Source organism: Rattus rattus, chromosome 5, assembly GCF_011064425.1.
Source record: "Rattus rattus isolate New Zealand chromosome 5, Rrattus_CSIRO_v1, whole genome shotgun sequence".
In the NCBI taxonomy this organism is placed as follows: Eukaryota; Metazoa; Chordata; class Mammalia; order Rodentia; family Muridae; genus Rattus; species Rattus rattus.
Window position 1 is genome coordinate 135,339,013 of NC_046158.1, and position 22,369 is coordinate 135,361,381.

The 22,369-nt window shown below is 50.0% G+C and overlaps 1 protein-coding gene across 6 annotated transcripts in view; it reads left to right on the forward strand.

Moving 5' to 3' along the window:
- Nucleotides 1-21,864, forward strand: part of Cep250 (centrosomal protein 250) — a 45,139-nt gene extending 23,275 nt beyond the window's left edge. For all 6 annotated transcript variants that reach the window (XM_032904544.1, XM_032904538.1, XM_032904539.1 and 3 more), the window contains 15 exons: nucleotides 1,653-1,820; nucleotides 2,217-2,351; nucleotides 3,983-4,105; nucleotides 5,826-5,959; nucleotides 7,727-7,865; nucleotides 8,515-8,857; nucleotides 9,692-9,813; nucleotides 11,396-11,516; nucleotides 12,608-12,729; nucleotides 13,229-15,826; nucleotides 17,597-17,710; nucleotides 17,852-18,001; nucleotides 18,319-18,420; nucleotides 19,304-19,366; nucleotides 21,153-21,864. In XM_032904544.1, the coding sequence (XP_032760435.1) occupies nucleotides 1,653-1,820; nucleotides 2,217-2,351; nucleotides 3,983-4,105; nucleotides 5,826-5,959; nucleotides 7,727-7,865; nucleotides 8,515-8,857; nucleotides 9,692-9,813; nucleotides 11,396-11,516; nucleotides 12,608-12,729; nucleotides 13,229-15,826; nucleotides 17,597-17,710; nucleotides 17,852-18,001; nucleotides 18,319-18,420; nucleotides 19,304-19,366; nucleotides 21,153-21,413 (4,695 nt within the window). In that variant the 3' untranslated portion in view covers nucleotides 21,414-21,864. The remainder of the gene's footprint in view (nucleotides 1-1,652; nucleotides 1,821-2,216; nucleotides 2,352-3,982; nucleotides 4,106-5,825; nucleotides 5,960-7,726; nucleotides 7,866-8,514; nucleotides 8,858-9,691; nucleotides 9,814-11,395; nucleotides 11,517-12,607; nucleotides 12,730-13,228; nucleotides 15,827-17,596; nucleotides 17,711-17,851; nucleotides 18,002-18,318; nucleotides 18,421-19,303; nucleotides 19,367-21,152) is intronic.
- Nucleotides 21,865-22,369: the final 505 nt, after the last annotated feature.

The window sequence follows — 22,369 nt, forward strand, 5'->3', positions numbered from 1 at the left end:
TTATACACATGTAGATTTACTGTTATGCTTTTGGGGCCTGAGGAACTACAGTAGTTACACTCCTAAGGAGTCCCATGGTGTTTACATGGACAAGTGCTTCCTATCAGTGTCACTCTGAATAAGGCAGATACAGGCACCAGAGAACACAGCACACATCCTGTAAAACCCTTTTCTAACTGGGTGTAGTGGCAGTGCACACTTTTAATTCTGACACTTCATAAGCTGAGGCAGATGGATGTCTATGAGTTCAGTGCCAACCTGATCTACTTAATGAGTTCCAGGATCACATAATGAGACCCTCTCTAAACATTTATTTAATTTAAGAAAGTTAGAAGAGAGTAGTATGTCTGTGTAGGAAAGGAAAGAGAGAAGGGACCACCGTGATCCAAGTGTGACCATGACAGTCACTCCTTCCAGGGAATCTGAGGCCATTAACCTATCAGTCAACAGGTTTATAATCTTTTACTTTGGGGCTTTCAGTAGGTATCATGTCTGAATTTTGGTAGAGGAAATAAATGCTTTGTGGACGCTACTCAACAAGTATTTTCAAATACCTGTTATCATCTAGGCACAAAATTCTAAAAATGGGCAAATTTTTGGCTGCCATCTTGCCAGAAAACTCATCATAAAACATGGTCAAGGGGCTAGAGAGATCAGTGGTTAAGAGAGTCTGCTCTTCAGAGGACCTGAGCTGGTCCTTAGCGCCCACCTCAGGTGATTCACAGTTGCCTTTACAGCCTTCCTCTGGCCTCTGTGCCCATACATACATATGTGGTACACGTATACACATAAATAAAAATAAATATTCAAAACCAAAATAATCTATGGTCTTAAGTTGGTTCTCTCCCTCCAGTATGGGTTCTGGAGATAGGACTCAGGTCATCAAACTGATGTAGCAGTTGCTTTTACTTCTTGAGCCATCTTGCTGGCCCAGAATGTAGCCTTTTTTTTTTTTTTTCTTTTTTTCGGGGCTGGGGACCGAACCCAGGGCCTTGTGCTTGCTAGGCAAGCGCTCTACCACTGAGCCAAATCCCCAACCCCAGAATGTAGCACTTTTAATAGCAAAATATTTTGCTTGCTTATAGGATAACCAGCAGTGATGGACTATTTCTTCCTGTTTTGACATCACAGATTCAGCTCTCTGGTGGCCATACATTTAGATGGAGCAAACAGCTTGATTTTCTTCTTTTTATAGTTGACTTTTTGACCCTGAAGGTTTAGTGTTTATGATGGTTGCATGGTTCACAATTTTATTTTATTTATTTTAGTTTAGTTTAGTTTAGTTTAGTTTAGTTTAGTTTAGTTTTGGTTTGTTTTTTCGAGACAAGGTTTCTTTGTGCAGCCCTGGCTGCCCTAGAACTCATTCTTTAGACCAAGCTGGCCTCAAATTCAGATCCACCTGCCTCTGCCTCAAGTGCTGGGATTAAAGGCGTGCCCTCCACTCCCAGCTTATACATTTTTTAAAATACTATTTTTTTAAATCTCAAATGACTTTTAAATTTTAGCGAGACAGAGATTTAAACCTCCCTGCAGAAATGACTCACCAGGCTTAGAGCAGTGCCCAAGTCACAGTGAGACAGTGAAGAGATTTGAATCCAGACAAGCTCCCCTGCCTCCTCTTCTCACTCACTGGTTTCTCCTTCCATGATCAGGAGAAGGAGCGTGCCTTGCTGCAGCAGAAGCTGGATAAGACCCTGGAAACCCTCGAAAGGGAGAGAACAGAGCTGGAAATGAAGCTGAGAGAGCAGCAGACAGAAACGGAAGCTCTCCGTGCGCAGAGGGAAGAGGAACGAACCCAGGCTGACAGCGCTCTGTACCAAGTAAGCAGCTTGGCGTGTTGGACCCTATGATCTCTGAATGCCCAGTCTCTTACCCCTTACTCTTCCATTCCTAAGAGCAGGGCTTACGAGGGGCTTCCTGAAGAATGTAGCTACCGCCCTGCTGCTTGTGAGGAGACTAGCATACAGTTAGCTGCAAGCAGGCAGTATGTCATACTTCCTGAGGGAGGGCCAGCATTGACCACATCCTGTCAGCTTACGAACCAGTGGCAGTCTTTGCACTTCCTGATCTAAGTTAATGGTCTGAGACTTTCCTTTGCCCTCCGCCTCTCATCCTATTGTTGGAAGAACTTAGAGCTGATTGATGTGCCTATGGCCTCCTGGGTGAATATGATAACCCAGAGCCATGAAGCCCTTGCCCTTCCTGCCCTTCCACAGATGCAGCTAGAAACAGAGAAGGAGAGAGTATCCCTCCTAGAGACGCTGCTACAGACCCAGAAGGAGCTGGCAGATGCTAGCCAACAGCTGGAAAGGCTGAGGCAGGACATGAAGGTTCAGAAGTTAAAGGAGCAGGTATGGAGGGTAGTCCTGGGTCTGATACTTCTGCTTCCACCACCCAAATGGAGGGCTTGTAGGTGTGGACCATAACACCTCGTTTTAAGTATTGTTAGGGACCAAACCTTGGGGCTTCTTGAATGCAAGAAGGAAGCAGTTTGTAATTACTTTTAATCACATTCGTTTATTTACTCTGTGTGCATGTGTAGCATGCATGTGATGTGCAAATGGCATGGCATGTGTATGGAATTCAACTTGTAGGAGTTGGTTCTTTCCGTCTACCATCTAGGACCCTGAACTGACCTTGGGTCATCACACTTGGCAGCAAGCACCTTACGCATTTAGGGTAGTTTTGAAGGGCATGTTGGGCACAGGATTTCATTGTCATAGGGTCCTGAAACAGATGGACAGAGACTTGGATAAAAGAAGGTACATGGCTCTCTTTAGTGTGATAAACTTAGGGTGAGTACAGAAGAAAGGAGAGAATGACAGGACCCCTCTTTAGCCATAGGAGCTTGGGGTTTGTTTTGAGGCCAGTAGAAAACTGGTGAATGGTATTTTAAGCACAGGAGAGACACATGATTTTTTTTTATTTTTAAGATTTATTTATTTTCATTTATATGAGTACACTGTAACTGTCTTCAGACACCAGAAGAGGGCATCAGATCCCATTACAGTTGGTTGTGAGCCACCATGTGGGTGCTGGGAATTGAACTCAGGGCCTCTGGAAGAGTGGTCAGTGCTCTTAACCTCTGAGCCATCTCTCCAGTCCCAGATTTATTTATTTTTATGTTATGTTTATATGTATTTTGCCTGCATGTATGTATATGTACTATGTTCATGCCTGGCACGTGCAGAGGCCAGAAGAAGATGTCATATCCCCTGGAACTGGAGTTACTGACATTTCAAGCCACCATGTGTGTGCTGGGAACTGAACTTGGGTATTCTGAAGAAGCAAAGAGTAGCAAGTGCTATTTCTTTATCTCCCATCATGCATGATTTTATATATTTCTGTATACATATTTTATTTTTAATTATTGTTATCTTTTTGTGGTTCTAGAGAGCAAACCTGGAGCCTTATATATGTTAAGCAAGTGTTCAGCTACTAAATTACAATGCCACCCCAGAATATCTTTTTCTTTCGAGGCAGGGTCTCTCTGTTAAGGGTCTTCCACATGCCTCTGCTAGCTCTAGGGATTATAGGCATGCCTCCTCATGCCTGACCAGGATCTCTTTTAATGCAGTACTTGACCAAGTGGAAGTGTGTGTGTGTGTGTGTGTGTGTGTGTGTGTCTGTGTGTCTGTGTCTGTGTGTCTGTGTGTGTGTCTGTGTGTCTGTGTGTGTTTATGCAATTAAGTGGAGAGAGGGATCTGTTCAGAGAGGGATCTGTTCAGGAAGCTGCTAATTGGTCTAGGTAAGGGACAGTTACAAACTCTAGGGCTTGTCCAGAAATGTCTGAACCCATGCAGGCACATGGAAGGAGGGGAGATGGGGTCTGGGAATAGAGGGAGAAAGAGTATGCACTGCTAGTTCCTGCCTCAGCTTCTGTCAACTCAGTAGGAACAAACATCAACTATTCACACAGGAAGGCTTTCAGCAGCCAGCTCCTGTGGAGCTTCTCTGTGCTCACCAATTCCTCTTTCTGTAGGAGACCACTGGCATGCTGCAGGCCCAGCTTCGGGGGGCACAGCAAGAGCTGAAGGAGGCAATCCAGCAGCACAGGGACGACCTTGCTGCCTTCCAGAAGGACAAGATAGACCTGCAGAAGCAGGTACCTTCGCCCCACAGCCCTTCCCTATGTAGCCAATCCTTCCTACTCCCTTCTACAGACAGGGGACCTGAGTCCTGCTTCTTGAGCCAGGGAGAACAGAGATAGGCCAGAAATAAGTGCAGAGTTGAAGGGTGTTCAGAGCTGAGCACGTATCTGTGAAAGTTCTGGGATTGTATTACTAGCCTTTATCCACACATTCTGCCAGTGGCCAATTGAAAATGTTGGGAAGACATTTTAGTGTAATGTATAGACCTTTTTTGGTTCTCTAAATAGTATATAATAACCGTTCAGGTAGCATTCCCATTTCATTAGGTAGTGTTTACATCATATTAGGTTTGATAAGTAATATGGAGATGGTTTAAAATGCATAGGAGAATGTGAATAGATTTCATTCAATGACTGTACAGTTTAACCTCGGTACTGAAGAGGCGGACTGTCGAGTCTGAAGTCAGTTTAAGTTGCACAGTGGAATTCTGTCTCTAAAACAAGGACAGGCTCGGAAGGTGGCTCAGTTGATAAGGTATCAACAGGTGTACTGTGTGAGGTCCGAGTTGAGACTCTCAGCCCCACATGAAAATGTGGGTGTGATGTGATGCCATGTGCTGACACGCGGGCTGAAGAGGCAGACAGGATGGTCTCTAGAGCTCACTGGCTGACTGGTCTTGCTGAAAGTAAACTCTGGGCTTAAGGAGAAAGAGAGGCCCTGCCTCAAAAAAGGAAAAAAAGGTTAGAGTGTGATAGATGCGGACACACATTAACCTCTGACCCCCCCGTGCGTGCATGCACGCACACACACACACACTTAGAACCATATATACAGAACAGAGAACCCATTATGTGGTTTATATGAGCATCTGCAGATTTTGATTCCAGTGGAGATGTGTTACAGGACACTGCAGCCACTGCTTTCCATTTCTCTGGAGTGACGCTAAGTTGACTTTTCTAAAGCAAGCCAGTCTCGGTTGTTTGTCCTGTCCTCACCTTGCCATGTTTACCAAACAGCTTTTCCATCCTATAGGCCTATAGCAGAGGATGCTCTGAGTTCTTGTTTAAAAGAAAAGTAGTATTTACGGTTGTGTGTGGCCACAATGGTCATGTCCGTCACTTTGCCTTTTGGGATAGTTGTATTCAACCAAGATTTTTACTTATGTCTGCATCTACATAGCATTTCTCATGCTATGAACAGAACAGGATGACTAAGAATAGGGTGCGTGGCTGGGCAGTAGTGTACACCTGGGAGGCAGAGACAGTGGTTCTCTGAGTTTGAGGCCAGCCTGGTCTACAGAGTGAGTTCCAGGACAGACAGGGCTACACAGAGAAACCCTGTCTTGAAGAACGAAACAAAACAAAACAAGAAAGTGTGTGTGTGTGTGTGTGTGTGTGTGTGTGTGTGTGTGTGTGTGTGTGTGTGTGTGTTTGTGTGTATGTGTGTGTGTGTGTGCACATGTGCACACACGCTCACACATACATCATAGTGAGATAGTCAGAACTAACTCTACAAATTATCTACTGTTCTCCACAAACATGTCTTGGCATGTGTTAAGTGTGTACGCAAATAAATGAATAAACGTGTAAATGTAAAGAAAACAAAATAGTGTCAGGACTAGTGAAACCTCAGAACTGTGGAGACAGCCCTGACTGGTACAGCTTACAGGAGCCTGAAGTTTCTTCCCTCTTGGCCTGTCTTTGCCCTCTCAGCCTCATGCTCGTCACCTTCCAGGTAGAAGACTTAACGTCTCAGCTGGTAACCCATAATGACTCCCAGAGGCTGGTGAAACAAGAGATTGAAGAGAAGGTGAGAGAGGCTCAGGAATGTAGCCGGATTCAGAAGGAACTGGAGAAAGAGAAAGCCAGGTAGGCTAGACAGCCAGAGGGGTGGCTTTTCCTTCTCACTGTGTCTCTGTCTCCACATTTCTCCACATGGCACTCTGGCATGGTCTGTGCATGGCTGTCTTGACCTCCAGGTCTTACTCCAGGGTATACATGTAGCCATCTGGAGTGGACATGGTCTCTACCTCAAATCTTATACTTGAGTCATTAGTAACTAGAGAAGACCGTTGGCTGATGCACCACTGTCTGATGGCAGTGCGACTCCCTCTTCAGTAGAATATATTCTGTAGGGAAGATTGTTCACGGTATGGAGGAAAGAAGCAAGGTGCAGAGGGAGAGGGGGGCGGGGAGGGAGAGGGAGAGAGAGAGGGAGAAAGAGAGAGAGAGAGAGAGAGAGAGAGAGAGAGAGAGAGAGAGAGAGAGAGAGACTTGCTTTAGAAAGATGTAGGGAAAGTCTTTCCCAGAAAGTTGAATTTAAGCTGAATGCTAATTTGAGCATGATGGTGCACACCTTTAATTCCAGCACTCAGGAGGCAGAGGCAGTCAGATCTCTGAGGCTAACATGGTCTACACAGTGAGAAAGCGAGTGCCAGGGCAGCCAGCACTACACACAGGGAAACCCCAAAACAAACAAATACTAAGCTGCACAGAGAAACCCTTAAATAAACAGATAATAGACAAACAAACACAGAGATAAACACTAAAATAAACAAACAGGGCAGCCAGGGCGACCCAAAGGAACCCTGAAATAAAGAAGAAAACAAATGGTTGATCGATTGATTGATTGATTGACATGAATGCTAGGGTTGGCGATATGGTTCAGCAGGTAAGGATGCTTGGTGCTGAGCCTGCCAATCTGAGTTTCACCTCCAGGAACCATGTAATGGAAGGAGAGACTCTATCCTGAAGATTGTCCTTTGGCCTCCATGTGCCCTACATACACAGAAATAAATATACTAAGTGCTGAAAGCTGAAACAGCCACCCATGCAGAGGAAAAGAGCTCTGCTCAGTGAGAGTAGATTTCATGCTTAGAAGTCCCGAGGCCAATGGAAGGCAGTACGCCCTGTATGGTGATGCCCAGAGAGTGGTATAGGTATTGTTTGCTATGTCCATAGCAAGGAATATTTAGCAGGAAACTACAAGGATTTCAAGTAAGGAAATCAGCATAGTCCAGTTTCTGCTGTGTTAGAAGGGACAGTAATGTCCTGAAGCACCTGGAGTGGGGTGAGCCCATTCAGAATGCCTGAGGAGTCTGAGAAGGGATGGGTCTTTTTGATAGTGACACCTGAGTCCTAAAGACAAGTCAGGAAGCTGGTGTAGCTGTCCAAGGGAGAGTTAGCAATACTGAGCCACCATAAGTAGTAGGGAAGGGAAGAAGAAAGGACCTGGAGACACACGGGCTTAAGACTCATGTGGGTCGGACGAAGCGGGTTCTGAAATGGTATGGCTTCCATACTGTGACACTGGAGCCTCTCAGAGAGCCAGGGGACAGAGTGAGAGATGGTTGTGTGGGAAATTGGGGACTCAAAGGGTCGAGAGGTTTGGATGTAGTGAATTTGAAATGTGCGAGTATGTGTGTGGAGTTTATCAGAGAAGAATACATTTGTACTGAAATGAGTCTCCATATGCATGACAATCCCACGAGCCCTTAGTAGGTGTTCCTACTAAGTTTTCCCCGTGAGCCTCTCATCACCACTGCTGTTCGTATTTAATACAGTCCGATGATTGGTGGGCGAGGCACGCTGTCTCACTCCCTGAGAGAATGACCTGCCTCTCTATCCTGTTTTCAGCCTGACTCTGTCACTGGTGGAAAAGGAAAAGAGACTCCTTGTTTTACAAGAAGCTGACTCTGTTCGACAGCGGGAGCTGGACTCCTTGCGCCAGGACATCCAGGAGGCCCAGGAAGGACAAAGAGAGCTCGGTGTACAGGTGCCCTACTAGGCTGAGTCCCATCTTCTGATGGGCTGCACTTAGAGAGGCTGAATGAATTGGTTCGTCCAAAGAATGGGAGAGATTGGGACCTCAGCATCCCTGGCTGTGGGGGATCCAGGGCTGGCAGCCAGGGCCTTGAGAACCTGACTCAGAGAATGTCCCTGTGGGGAGCCTGACATCCTGACCAGAGTTCACAGAGTACCCATGTGGACCTGACTCATGCAGTCACTTGCAAATAGGCTTTATCTGATTGGCAAAGTGCAGCAGGAAGAAGTTGGAGGGTATCAAAAAATACCCAGCAAGAGGACTTCCATACTCAGTTTGCTCACAGTGAGACCTGAACCTGGCAAGATGGAGTTAGGAAGGAGAGAACAGGAACCATAGACACTGGCAGGGGCACAGGTCGGCCTGCTCATCTTCATGCAGTCTCACTAGCTCTATCAGTTTCAGAGCAGAGTTCAGTCACAGCCAGGGCTGTCTGCTGTCTGCCTAGGAACCCTAGTTGTCAGAACAACTCATTTCAGGTCTGTCCTACTTGCTACAGAGCTCAGCCTGCTCGACTTCTTCCCACTTTGCCAAGTGGGGTCAGGTGTGGGAGGACTAAGGAGAGGGTGCCACTGCTCAGGACTCTCCTTCCTCCTGGCAGGTGGAACTCCTGAGGCAGGAGGTGAAGGAAAAGGAGGCTGACTTTGTGGCCCGGGAAGCACAGTTGCTGGAGGAGTTGGAGGCCTCTCGGATTGCAGAGCGGCAAGTGCGAGCGTCTCTGTGGGCCCAGGAAGCCAAGGCAGCCCAACTGCAGCTGCAGCTGCGCAGCACTGAGGCCCAGCTAGAGGCGCTGGTTGCAGAACAGCAGCCAGAGAACCAGGCGCAGGCACAGCTGAGGAGCCTCTACTCTGTCCTGCAGCAGGCCCTGGGGTCTGCATGTGAGAGTCGGCCTGAGCTGAGGGGTGGAGGTGACTCTGCTCCTACTCCGTGGGGCTCTGATCCAGGTGAGGAAGCCATCTTGTGGGGCATAACTGGGGGAAGGGAGGGGACTGTAGCTCCTCTTATGAAATAGCATCAAGGCTAAGGCCACAGGTGCTGTAACTGGTCCAGGTGAGTTTGAACCCAAGTCTGTTTGGTAGTAAGTCAGTCACCTAACTTCTCTGAACTTGATTTTTCTTGACCATAAAATGAAAGTGTTGAAAGTCCATCTTAGGACCTTTCTAAGGAGATTACAAACTTAAAGAGTCAACCGTGGGCCAACTGCCTGCACCCCCAGCACTCAGGACACTGTAGGTTCTAAGCTCCACCAGTCTGAGGCACATGTGAGTTGCTGGGCATGATGGAACTTGCTTCGAGTGAGAGCTGGGACAGGAGGATTAAGAGTGCAGTCTTCCTCAAGTATATAGTAAATTCCAGGCCAGCGCAAGCTACATAAATCCTGTCTTTTTAAAAAAATAAAAATAAAAAAATAAGCTGGGCAGTGGTGACGCTCACCTTTAATCTCAGCACTCAGGAGGCAGAGGCAGGTGGATCTCTGAGTTTGAGGCCAGCCTGGTCTACAGAGTGAGTTTCAGGACAGCCTGGGCTACCCAGAGAAACCCTGTCTTGGAGAAAAACATAAATGAGCAAATAAAATAAAAAAGATAAAAAAATTTTGCAACTTACATTTGAAAGCATAGCAGCCTGTGGGCTGCGTTATCCAATGGGAAGTGTGGATGAGCCACAGAAGGGATGCTCTGGAGAGGGAGCTGCTGGGACTGCCAAGACCCCGTCGGGAGGGAGGGGTGCCTGCTGCTTATTGTGGCAGCCCGGTGAGGAGAGTTTCCCCTTTTCTTCAGATCAGAACGGAGCTTCGAGACTCTTAAAAAGAGGGCCCCTCCTGACTGCACTGTCAGCTGAGGCTGTGGCACTGGCTCTCCAGAAGCTTCATCAGGACTTGTGGAAGGCCCAGCAGGCCCGGGTAGGTCCTGTCGTCCTTCCTTCTCCTGTAGAGCTGAGACAGACTTGTGATGGAGGAAGTGGGCCACAGGACAGTCACCCTGAGCTCTGCACCTCTGTCACTTACTGTCCTGCAGATAGGACAGGGCATTTGGATTTCCTGGGCCCTGTTTTCTCTTGGGAAGTAGGGCAGATAATGTGTCCCCTTCCTCCGCTACCCCCACCATCACACACTACTTCATGCCCCTGTTGCTGTGAGTGTGAATCTTGAAGTTACCCTGTGAACTGTAAACCTTCAACACATGTGGGTTTTGTTTTGTGTCATTTCCTCTCATCCGTGAATGTGTTCTTAGTATCAGATCCTCTGAGAAAAGTCAAGTAAACTGGGGAATATGGAATCACTATTTATAAGAACATTCTAGGCTTAAGACTGAACTTACTCCACCTTACCATGCACCTGTCAGTACTGAGCTACCTGTGCACCAGCCACTCAGCTGCTGACACAGAAACACAAAGACCCAACCTGCCTTCAAGAAGCCCTTCCAGGGGTTGGGGATTTAGCTCAGTGGTAGAGCGCTTGCCTAGGAAGTGCAAGGCCCTGAGTTCAGTCCCCAGCTCCAAAAAAAAAAAAAAAAAAAAGAAAAAAAAAGCCCTTCCAAGGTGGAGCCCAAAGTGCACTCTGCTAGTGGAACTGATAAGCCATTGGTTCCGACATAGCTAGAGCATGGTTGGAACTGGGAGGGAGTGTCAGGAGAAGAGGCAACTGGTCTAAACTGTGAGTGAGGTAGGCTATGGGGAGGGAAGGACTGTGCCCTGTAATAGGACACTGAACAGTTATTTCAAAAGAAATTATCCAGGCGTGGTCACAGCACTCAGGAGGCTGAGGCAGGAGGATTAAGAATTTGAGACCAGGGGTTGGGGATTTAGCTCAGTGGTAGAGCGCTTGCCTAGCAGGCACAAGGCCCTGGGTTCGGCCCCCAGCTCCAAAAAAAAAAAAAAAAAAAAAAAAAAAAAAGAAAAAGAAAAAGAAAAAGAGAAAAAAAAAAAAAAGAATTTGAGACCAGCCTAAGTTTATTGAGACCACATCCCACCCCCATCCCAAAATTTAAAGACTTGGGCAGATAACCAGGTATGGGACCTTGAGTGTCTGTAATCCCCGTGCTTAGAATGTAGAGGCAAGATGATCAGGAGTTCAAGGCCAGCCTTGGCTACATGAGACTAAAATAACAACACATAGGCCCAAGGGCCCCAGTGCCCATCAGGCTTACCTTCCTTCCAGGGAACTAAATGCATGAGAATTTGGAGAGGTTCTCAACCTGTGGGTCTCTGTCCCTTTAGGATTTCAGTGACTAACCCCTCCACAGGGACTGGGAAAACACAGACATTTATATTACAATTCATAACAGTAACAAAATCACAATTATAAAGTAACAACAGATATAATTCATGGTTGGGGTCACTACTGCATGAGGAAAGTGTTATAGCATCAGGAAGGTTTAGAGTCGGGTCATAACGGCAAGGGCTACAGAGAAGGGACAGAGGTTGAGCTCCTGTGGGACAACTGTGTGAAGAACAGGAGCTCAACCCCACCTTCCCTTTCCCAGGATGACCTAAGGGACCAGGTCCAGAAGCTGGTGCAGCGCCTGACTGACACGGAGGCCCAGAAGAGCCAGGTCCACTCGGAGCTGCAAGACCTGCAGAGACGGCTCTCACAGAGCCAGGAAGGTGAGGTGCGCAGGTGGGCACAGGAGTGGGAGACGAGATAAGACGCCCAGAAAGGATAGGACCCCTTCAACTCCTTTACCGCATTCCTTTAGCTCCTGTGGCCATCAAGGAAGGAGCTGGAAGGAACAGGTTCCGTAAACTGAGAGAAGTTGCTGCCTAGGCTGCTGTTAGTCTCTGCATTTTTAAAATTGCACACTTTTTATTTATTTTTATTAGTGTGTGTGTGTGTGTGTGTGTGCATGTATGTGTATGTGTATGCGTGTATGTGTATGTGTTTGCATGCGCGCCATGGCACACATGAAGGTCAGAGGGCAATTTGTTGACATCAGTTTCTTCTTCCACCTCCCAGGTTCTCGGGGGATCCCACTGTGGTAGTCAGAGCTTTTCCCCTCCCGAGCCAACTCATCAGCCCAGACAGGAGGTTTTATTTATTTACTTTTTTGCTAAAGCACAAATCCTAGCAACCCCAGTTCAGAACTGTCAGAACCTAGATTTGTGTTTCTTTTGTCATTTCTCCATGGTTTTTATCATCTCCCATTTTACTCTCTAAATTAGCCTTTGAGGACAGGGTGATTATAAACTTACTGTAAAAAAGGCCTGGAAGGAAGTGGGGAAGAACCTGCTGTCATATGCTGGGGGTGGGGGGTGGGGGTGTCAGAGGGGTGGTGGCCACTGGAAAGGAGAGGAGTTCTGTTGCAGAAGGAAAGAGGTCAACCTGGGTGGGTTTGAGCCTTTCTTTAGTCATTCGAGGGTTCCCTGAGACCCTTACAGACAGCTGGCTCTGACGCATCTTCAGGCTTGAGTGTTTCTAGGAACTTCCCACAATCTTAGATAGTTTGGGGCTAGGAGGGCTGGCTACCAGCTAACTGTCCTCTGGAGAACTGATGTGTCAGGTGAGGACGGGTTAGGATGATTAGCAGGCTGGGCCCGGCCAAGGCTGGCAGCAAACACAGGTGTGCTGGCAGGTAGGGATGGTACAGGGCGCGGGGTGTAACTCTCTCCTCCTGGCTGCACCTGCCTCCGCCTGCACCTGTGCTCTTCCACCTGTGACCACGCACCTGACTCCTCCAACGCCTCTGTTCTTTTTAAAGAGAAATCCAAGTGGGAAGGGAAACAGAACTCCCTGGAGTCTGAGCTAAGGGACTTGCAGGAGACCATGGCATCCTTACAGAGCCGCCTACGGCAGGCAGAGCTACAAAAAATGGAAGCTCAGGTAAAGTGCTGGTCTAGGGAAGGGCGCCTGGGGAGAACTGCTTAGACATGTCTGTTGTCAAGGTCATGGTGAACCTTCTCTATTTTTTTCTGAATTGGTTGAGACTTGTTCCTTGGTCTACAAGATCAGGATCTAGAATGCCTCTTTGCACCAGGCTATCTCCCCTGGGCACAGGAGCTTTGGAAGGTGGTAGGGATGCTCTTTTATGGGGATCACTGTAAGTGGAATACATTACTTCTTCAGTACTTGTTAAGGCCTGGTCACTGCTGCTGCCATAGAAGAGGCCAGGGTTAGGGTAACAGTATCAAGAAAATAATCTTGTTGGCAGTAGTATGCACACCTTTAATCCCGATATCTGGGAGGCAGAAGCAGACAGATCTGTGAGTTTGGAGCCAGCCTGGTCTACAGAGCAAGACAGCCAGAGCTACACAGAGAAACTGTCTCAACCCCCATAAAAAAGGAAATAATCTTGTCTTGGCGTTTTGCCTCTGGTTTGCAGAATGATCGAGAGTTGCTTCAGGCATCCAAGGAGAAGCTGTCAGCCCAGGTTGAGCATCTGCAAGCATGTGTGACAGAAGCCCGGGCTCAGGCAAGTGCAGCTGGTGTCCTGGAAGAAGATCTGCGAACAGCTCGCTCTGCGCTTAAACTGAAAAACGAGGAGATCGAGAGTGAACGGGAGCGAGCCCAGGCTTTGCAGGAGCAGGGTGAACTGAAGGTGGCTCAGGGGAAAGCCTTGCAGGAGAATCTAACCCTCCTGGCACAGACCCTGTCTAACAGAGAACGGGAGGTCGAGACGTTGCAGGCTGAGGTTCAGGAACTGGAAAAGCAGCGGGAAATGCAGAAGGCTGCTCTGGAGCTGCTCTCCCTGGACCTGAAGAAGCGCAGTCGGGAGGTAGACCTGCAACAGGAACGGATTCAGGAGCTAGAACAATGCAGGTCCGTCTTGGAACACCTTCCCATGGCCGTCCAAGAGCGGGAACAGAAGCTGAGTGTGCAGCGGGACCAGATCAGAGAACTGGAGAGTGACCGGGAGGCCCAGAGGAGTGTCTTGGAACACCAGCTTCTGGACCTTGAGCAGAAGGCTCAAGTGATTGAGTCCCAGAGGGGACAGATTCAGGATCTGAAAAAGCAACTGGGGACACTGGAGTGCCTGGCCCTGGAGCTGGAGGAAAGCCATCGCAAAGTGGAGGGCCAGCAGAAGGTGATCACAGAACTGGAGGGCCAGAGGGAACTGCAGAGGGTGGCTCTAACCCACCTCACACTGGACCTGGAAGAACGGAGCCAGGAGCTGCAGGCACAAAGCAGCCAGCTCCATGAGCTGGAGAACCATAGCACCCGTCTGGCGAAAGAGCTGCAGGAGAGGGACCAGGAGGTGATGTCTCAACGCCAGCAGATTGAGGAGCTACAAAAGCAGAAAGAACAGCTGACTCAGGACCTAGAGAGGAAAGGCCAGGAGCTGGTGCTGCAGAAGGAAAGGATTCAGGTTCTGGAAGATCAGAGGACGCTGCAGACCAAGATCTTAGAAGAGGACCTAGAACAGATCAAGCATTCCCTGAGAGAACGTGGCCAGGAGCTGGCCTCTCAGTGGCAGCTGATGCAGGAGCGGGCAGAGGATGGAAAGAGCCCGAGTAAAGCCCAGCGAGGGAGCCTGGAGCATTTGAAGCTGATCCTGCGTGATAAGGAGAAGGAGGTGGAGTGCCAGCAGGAGCGCATCCAGGAACTTCAGGAGCACATGGGCCAGCTGGAACAGCAGCTCCAGGGGCTGCACAGGAAGGTGGGTGAGACGAGCCTGCTCCTGACCCATCGAGAGCAAGAGACGGCAACCCTGCAGCAGCGCCTCCAGGAAGCCAAGGAACAGGGCGAGCTGAGAGAGCAGGTGCTTCAGGGTCAGCTGGAGGAGGCGCAGAGAGCTCTGGCCCAGAGGGACCATGAACTAGAGGCCCTCCGGCAGGAACAGCAGCAGACCCGGGGCCAGGAGGAAAACATGAAGCAGAAGACAAGTGCTCTGCAGGCCGCGCTGGAGCAGGCGCATGTGACACTGAAGGAGCATCAGGGGGAGCTGGAAGAACACCGGGGACAGGTGCAAAGGCTCCAGGAAGAACTAATAGTAGAGGGACGGCAGGTACGGGCCCTGGAGGAGGTGTTGGGAGACCTAAGAGCTGAGTCTCGGGAACACGAGAAGACCGTGCTGGCCCTTCAGCAACGGTGTGCTGAACAGGCCCAGGAACATGAGGCAGAAGCCAGGACCCTGCAGGACAGCTGGCTGCAGGCCCAGGCCACACTCGCAGAACAGGAGCAAGAGCTAGAGGCTCTGCGAGCAGAAAACCAGTATTCCCGCCAACAGGAGGAGGCTGCATTTGGCCAGGCAGAGGCTCTTCAGGAGGCCCTCAGCAAAGCCCAAGCCGCCCTGCAGGAGAAAGAGCAGAGGCTCCTTGAGCAGGCTGAATTGAGCTGCACTCTCGAGGCCAGCACTGCCACCTTGCAAGCTACACTGGACACCTGCCAGGCACGCGCCCGGCAGCTGGAAGAGGCCTTGAGGGTTCGGGAAGGTGAGATCCAGGCCCAGGCTCTCCAACACCAGGAGGTTATGCAGCACCTCCAGCAGGAACTTTGCCAGAAGGAAGAAGAGCTAAGGCAACAGGATGAGCAGAGGCAGCTACTAGAGAAGGCTGTGGCCCAGAGGAGTCAAGAAAATGGAATCCAAGAGAAGCAAAGTCTGGAGCAAGAGAAAGAGGAAACACGGGGACTTCTTGAGAGCCTAAAGGAGCTACAGCTGACTGTAGCCCAAAAGGAAGAAGAGATTCTGATGCTGAGGGAGGCCCAGCAAAGGCAGAATCAGGAGGCCTCTTCCCCAAGCCACAGGTCCTTCCCAGCCGAGAAGCCATCTCTACAACTGCTCCTAGCGCAGCAGGACCTGGAGCGGCTGCAGAATGCCCTAAGGCAAACAGAGGCCAGGGAGATTGAATGGAGGGGGAAGGCTCAGGGCTTGGCCCTGGCCCTGGCCCAAAGCAAGGCCAGCATCAGCAGTCTGCAGGAGATAGCCATGTTCCTACAAGCCTCTGTCCTAGAGCGGGAATCAGAACAACAAAGACTGCAGGTGAGTCACCCTGAGGCGGAGGGAGGGCAGGGAACAAGGCCATTAGCCGAGCTCAAGAGCTGCCTGCCTGTGGTACCTCAGAGCAGGAAAACTGAGACAGCGAGCGCCACACCTCAGAGCTAGCAGAGAAGATGAGCAGCTAGAGTCGGCCTCGTCCATGCCTGGTCGGAACTTCAGTGTGCTGTGAGCATGCTGCAGGGACACCCATGCCTCCAAGGGTGGGTACTAACAGCTTCCTGGTAAAGGTAGTGTTTAAGGTTTGGTTGGAAGGGACTGGTAAGGAATAAGCCAGGTAGAGTGGGGGTAGGGCTTTCTTGGAGAAAGGAAACAAAGAGGAAGGGCCAAATGGAAGACCCATGAGGGAGGTTTAAGTCACCTGGGACATAGATGGTGTTGTCAAGAGAAGAGGACAGCAGAAGCCATGGCATTCGAGACTTCTAAGGACTGGGTCACTAGTGGGAAGTGGATGGAAGATTTAGGGCAAGCTCAGGAAAACTGCTCAGGACAGCATGTGGAGCGACATCAGACTTGGGCAAACCAAAGGGGGACTGACAGGTCCAGGGAGACTTCAAATGGCAGGTATGAATAAGGAAAGGACAGAGGCAGCACCAGGGTCCCACCCACTGAAATAAAGAAAAGTAGGCTTGAGGAACATGGGCTTGGTGAACATTGGCTCCATGGAAGTGGAGCGAGGCACGTGGAGCCGTGGAGGAGACATCTAGCAGGCAGTTGTGGGCCAGTGGGTGAGGAGTGAAACCGATGCCATCAGCAGTGTGGACCTCAGAAGTACCTGTGGAGAGTCAAGACAGCTAGCGAGAGTTGGTTCTCTCCTCTCACTGTGTGGGTTCCTGGGATGGGACTCAGGTCATCAGCTCAGTGACAAGCATCTTCACCTACCGAGCCATCTTACTGTCCCTGGGACTCACGAATGTGGGCGTGCGGGTACGTTATACATGAGGATCAGGGGCACTTGGCTTCCTCCCCTCCCCAGACCCTACAGAAGCAGCTCTCAGAGACAGCGCTTTGTGGTGGGGGCCAGTTGTTTCATATTTTTGTTTTTCGAGACAGGGTTTCCCTGTGTAGCCCTGGCTGTCCTGGAACTCAGTCTATAGACCAGGCTGCCTCTGCCTCTCAAGTGCTGGGACTAAAGGTGTGCGACACTACTGCCTGGCTGTTGGTAGAGCACGTGTGCATGTCTCTCTGAGTGTGTGCTCCATGTAGTAGGTGCCTGTGAAGGGCAGAGATCATCCCCGGAGCTGGACTTAGAGGTGGTTGTGAGCCAGGCCATGTGAGCGCTAGGAACCTCTCTTTACGTTTAGCATTTACACACTGTCGACAGTTTTATATGCCGGGTCCCATTGTTTTCCTTTTAACCTCCCTCAGAGAAGGAATTGACCCTATGTTCATTTCAGGGTTGAAAAATGCCAGAGACCTGAACTTACCCAAAGTCAGACATCTGGTTGAAGTGGATTAGCTCTGACAGTCTGACAGGGACTCTGATGAGAACACTTGACTCATGCTTTTCCTGTGACCCTGTGCCATACCACACGCACAACATACCACACACATAACGCAAACACCACACACACAGCACATACATACACACACAGCACACAAACACAAAACACAGACGTACACCACACTTGCACACACGACACACACTTGCAGATCTGTCTCCCTTCTTGAGCATGGCTCGATTATGAAGAGGGCAGAGGATGAGACAACTTTGGACACGGTTTGGCACAGTGTGACTTTTGTCCTGTACCTTAGGAGGAGTTGGTACTCAGCAGACAGGCTCTGGAAGAGCAGCAGTCACGTGGCCCACACTCATCCAGCAGAGCAGACCAGGGGCCCAAAGCTGGACAGGACACAGAGCCTGGAGAGGTGAGTGGGGCCCAGTGGCATAGGAGGAGCCCTGTCAACCACTTGTCTTTTGGGAATGTGCCTCTGAACCCAAACTGTCAGCTTGGTCCCTTTGCCCTCCAGCTCCTCTCCCCAGATGAGCATCATAGGTCTCCCCTGCAGGTAATAGAGGCTGAGCCCAGTCCTGGAGTGGGGGAGAAGGAACAGTTAAGACAGAGGCTTGAACGTCTGCAGCAAGCGGTGGCAGAGCTGGAAGTTGACCGGAGCAAGCTGCAGTGCCACAATGCGCAGCTGCGGACCACCTTGGAGCAGGTCAGTAACTTCCACCGTCTCCCGCTGGGACCCCGTGGGCCTGTGTCTCCATTCCTCCTGCTGTTTCTGAATCACTTTTATTAAATCACAACTGTGCTTTGCTATGGGTGCTTGGTCACCACCAGGGGTGGGGTAGTCATGACAGAGCTGGAACAGCCCACAAAGCTAGCCTCTGCTTCCAAGGCCTGAGAGCTAGCCTGCTTCCTCTGCCAGGAGCACTTGCACCCTACCGTATGCCCTCCCCAGCCCAGTCTTACTTCCTGTGTGGCTTCTAGCTCTCAGCCTGCACTTGTGATTTCTCGATTGCATATTGGCAGGTGGAGCGAGAGCGGAGGAAGCTGAAGAGGGATTCTTTGCGTGCATCACGGGCAGGGTCGCTGGAGGCCAGAGAAACAATGAATTCATCCCCCACACAGCAGGTTTACCTGTTTTTCTTCCTGCCCTTACCTGCCTTAACTCCACCCTCTGTAGCGCATACCCCAGCACTCTTCTGTATAGAGACAGCCACTCTAGCTAATCCAGAGCCCTCCTGGCTTGTCTGCCCTAGTCTGCCCTTGTTCAGAAGGAATCCTACATAGGTAAGTGTGTTCTCAGAGATAGTGGGCCTGCGTTCTTAGTTCAGATCCACTCACTCCCAGACAAGCGTCTCAGGTTCACCTTGGGTGAACCAGAGTCCCTGGTGTCCAGGAGTTGTGTCATGCTTACCAGCCCTTGACATGCCCAGGAGTGGGATCACAGCTTTGCAGCTCGCTTAGAGCGCTTGGTTTTGAATTTACAAAGTTAGGGTTCTTGATAGCTCCTGGCATGAGGCCCGTTTTCAGGGAAAGCGTTTGGAGAGGTGTTTGCCCTTCTTAGCTATGGCTGCCTTAGGTTGGCATGCCCATCAGTATGGGAGAGAGAGAGACCTGAACATCTCCAGCTTCACCTCATTTCCCAAGAGCAGACACTGTCTTCCCTTTTATATCTTTGGCTCATAGCCCACGGCTGCCACAAAACAGATCCATTGTGAACCCTTATGTTAAATACAAAAGTTCCTCACAGAGGATGCTGCCTTTGTGCTGCTGTGGGTCCTCCTCAGCCTCCCCTAGCCCTGGAACGACGCCCTATTGAGCTTCAGTCTGAGCTCAGGTACCTCTGAGCTTCTGTCCCTCAGATGTTGCCTAGACCCCCAGAAGTAGGATGACAAGTTCAGCACTCCTAGGACCTGCCAAGTGGATAGACCCCTGGGACCCCAGCCGGCCTTGGGGCAGAGGTGGGGTGCTGTGGATAGCCCAGGTAACAGGATCCATATCTGTTTTCTAGGATGGGAGAGGAAGTCAGAGGGGGTCCTCGGACAGCATGCTTATGGTTGAGCTTCAAAGAGAGGTATGTTCTGGGAGATTCCACTTTCTATTTCCCTTTCCCTCTCATCATGCAGGCAACAAGGCTCAGTGTCTGTTATGTGCTTGGCCCGGTGCCTCTCTCCAGCTGGAGAAAGGAAGTGGCTTTGGCATTCAGAGAACTTTCACCTTCATGGGAGGCAAACTGTGCTGCAGTTCCAACCCCACCTGGAGTGTGGGAAGAAGTCCAGGCCGGCCTCCATCCATACTTACAGAGGGGAAGAAGCAGGGTGTCTAGATCAGAGTGGACCAGGGAGCAGTGACTGGCCTCTGCCTCGGCTGTAGGCAGGCAGGACTTCCGACAGCACAGTAGGCAGAGCACCCAGCCAGGCTCCAGCAGGCCACCACACTCAGGGAGACGACATCGGTGCCTCCCTGCCTGCCTGGAGAGTCTTCCCTAAGGTTCCCACCCTCTTCTTTCCCCACACCTTTCTCCCTCCACCCACCTCTGCCGAGGAGCCTTGAGAAGTGTAGAATTTGACTTCTGAGCCTCTCTCAGAAGTCAGCAGTTATTACTGTCAGGGCTGGCTCTCGCACTTTGCCTGTTGGTTTTAATTTTGTTAGATTTATGAGACGCAATCCTGACTCAGCCTGGGGCAAGAGAAGCCCTTTCTTTTCCTAGTGCAGCTCTGCTCCCTGCTGCCTCTGCCCTCAGTAGTTCTGTACAGCCCTGACTCTCCAGTCACGTCCCGCTGTCTGCTTACCTCACCGTGCAGCTGAGGCACGCATGTTTAGTTGGTGATTCTCAACCTTTGCTGAAGGCTCGAGTACCCGGGCAGGAATTTTGAAAAAATGCCAATACTGGGGTTTCACACCATTCTAGTTAAGTCGGAATGTTTTCTTCCAAATGTCTGATGGGACTTTTACTGTATTAAAGCGTCCCATATCTTGATTAGGTTGTGGTTATGCACAGACATATCCATTCTGGAAATCATTAAAATTAAGACTCTGGGTGTTTATCACATGTAAACTTGCCTTCAATAGCTTTGGTGATGAGCTGGAGAGGTGGCTCGGTGGTTAAGAGCACGTGTTGCCCTTGCAGAGGTCCTGAGTTCAGTTCCCACCACAACCATCCACGAACTCCAGTTCCAGGGAATCTAATGCCCTCTCCTGACCTCTGCAGCACCAGGCACACGATGCACACATGTACATGCAGGCAAAAGAGTCACACACTTTTTAAAAGTAAATCTTTTAAAAATTAAAAAAAAATTGTTGAGTTTTATTGCTGCTTGTAGCTCTCTGTGTGTCACCTGTTGTCCTGTATACATTGATAAAATATGCTGACAATGTACAGGAGAAAGGGTTTTCTAGTTTTAATTTCAGGTAATCGTCCATCATAGCAGGGAGTTCACGGCTGCAGACCTTAAAGCAACTAGTCACATCACATCAGCAGCTCAGAGAGCAGAGGGGCACGACCACTGTCAGCTCCCTATGGTCCAGGACCCAGAGCCACGGAGTGGCACCACTGCATGAGCTGAGGGCTCACATCGTTTATGTGGAAGAGATGGCCCCTCTCTGAGATGCTTCCCAAGTGATTCTAGGTTGTGTTAAGCTGACAGTTAAACCAGCCATCATAACTGGAGGCAGTGTTGAGAATCACTGGATTTGGAGTCCATGGGGCCCTTTCCCTAGCCCTAGCCCCTGATTATGAGATTCATATATGTAGCAGGGTTGATTTCAGTGTGGAGCCATGAGCCACTAGAGCACAGAGCACAAGGGCCTGGATAGCTTCAAAGCCCTCAACTGCTGTCCCTGATTTTCCTATCCACCAGGTAGCCCTGCTGCGAGCCCAACTGGCCTTGGAGCGAAAGCAGAGGCAGGACTACATCGCACGATCCGTGCAGACCAGCCGTGAGCTAGCAGGCCTGCATCACAGCCTGTCTCACTCCCTCCTCACCGTGGCCCAGGCCCCTGAGGCCACTGTTCTGGAGGCCGAGACGAAAAAGCTGGATGAGTCTCTGAATCAGAGTCTGACATCCCCAGCGCCATTCCTACATCCCAGTCTGGACACTACTCAAAATACCCACAGGTAGTAGCCATAGGCAGGGCAGGATGCAAGCCAGGTGGTACATCAGATGACTGCAGAGGGTCACAGCCCTCCACCCAGCTACAGATTTGCCAAAGGCAAGATTTAGCTGTTACCCAACCTGAGAGACCCAGCCAGCCGACAGTCCCAGGAAGAAAACAAGAACCTTCCAGGCTGGAGAAGAGTCCAGTTCACACGGGAGCGAGCCAAGTCACATTTCCTTGCTAACCTACTGTTACCCAAGAAGTGCCTTGCCCTGACTACAGGGCATCTGTTGTCTTTCTACCTGATGAAGCAGCCATGATCTACACTAAGCCTGAAGACCCAACAACATGTGGGTATTCTGTCCTGGGCAGGAGCAGCCTGAATGTATGGAATAAGGGAGCGTCCCTGGCCACTTGTCTTCGGTGTCTCCCTTCCCTTCCTTCCCTTCAACAGTAAATCCTAGGTCTTTGCATCAGTCCTTGGCTGCTGTCTCTGCTTATGTGGATGGGTGGAAGCAGGGCATCAAGGGAACTCAGGAAGACTTACTGATTTTTATATGGTGGCATGAACGTACTACACGGTATGTTGACTAACTGGGAAGCTACATAAGAAAATTTCCTCTGGGTGGTGGTGGTGCACACCTTTAATCGAGCACTCAGAGTGGCAGAGGCAGGATCTCTGAGTTTGAGGCCAGCCTAGGTCTACAGTGAGTTCCAGGAAAGCCAAGATTACACAGGGAAACCCTGTCTTGAAAAACCAAGAAAAAAAAGAAAAGGAAAAGGAATGCCCAGGCCAACCTGAAGTGTGACTGATAAGAACCATGCAGTAGGTCTGGTGATTTGCCTGAGCAAGTAAAGGCACTTCCTGCAAAGCCTGACAGCCTGAGTTCTATCCCCCAGTCCCACAGATAGGTGAGTAAGTTGCCCTCTGACCTCCACACGTGTGCAATAGCACATCCATGCCAATACACGTGCATGT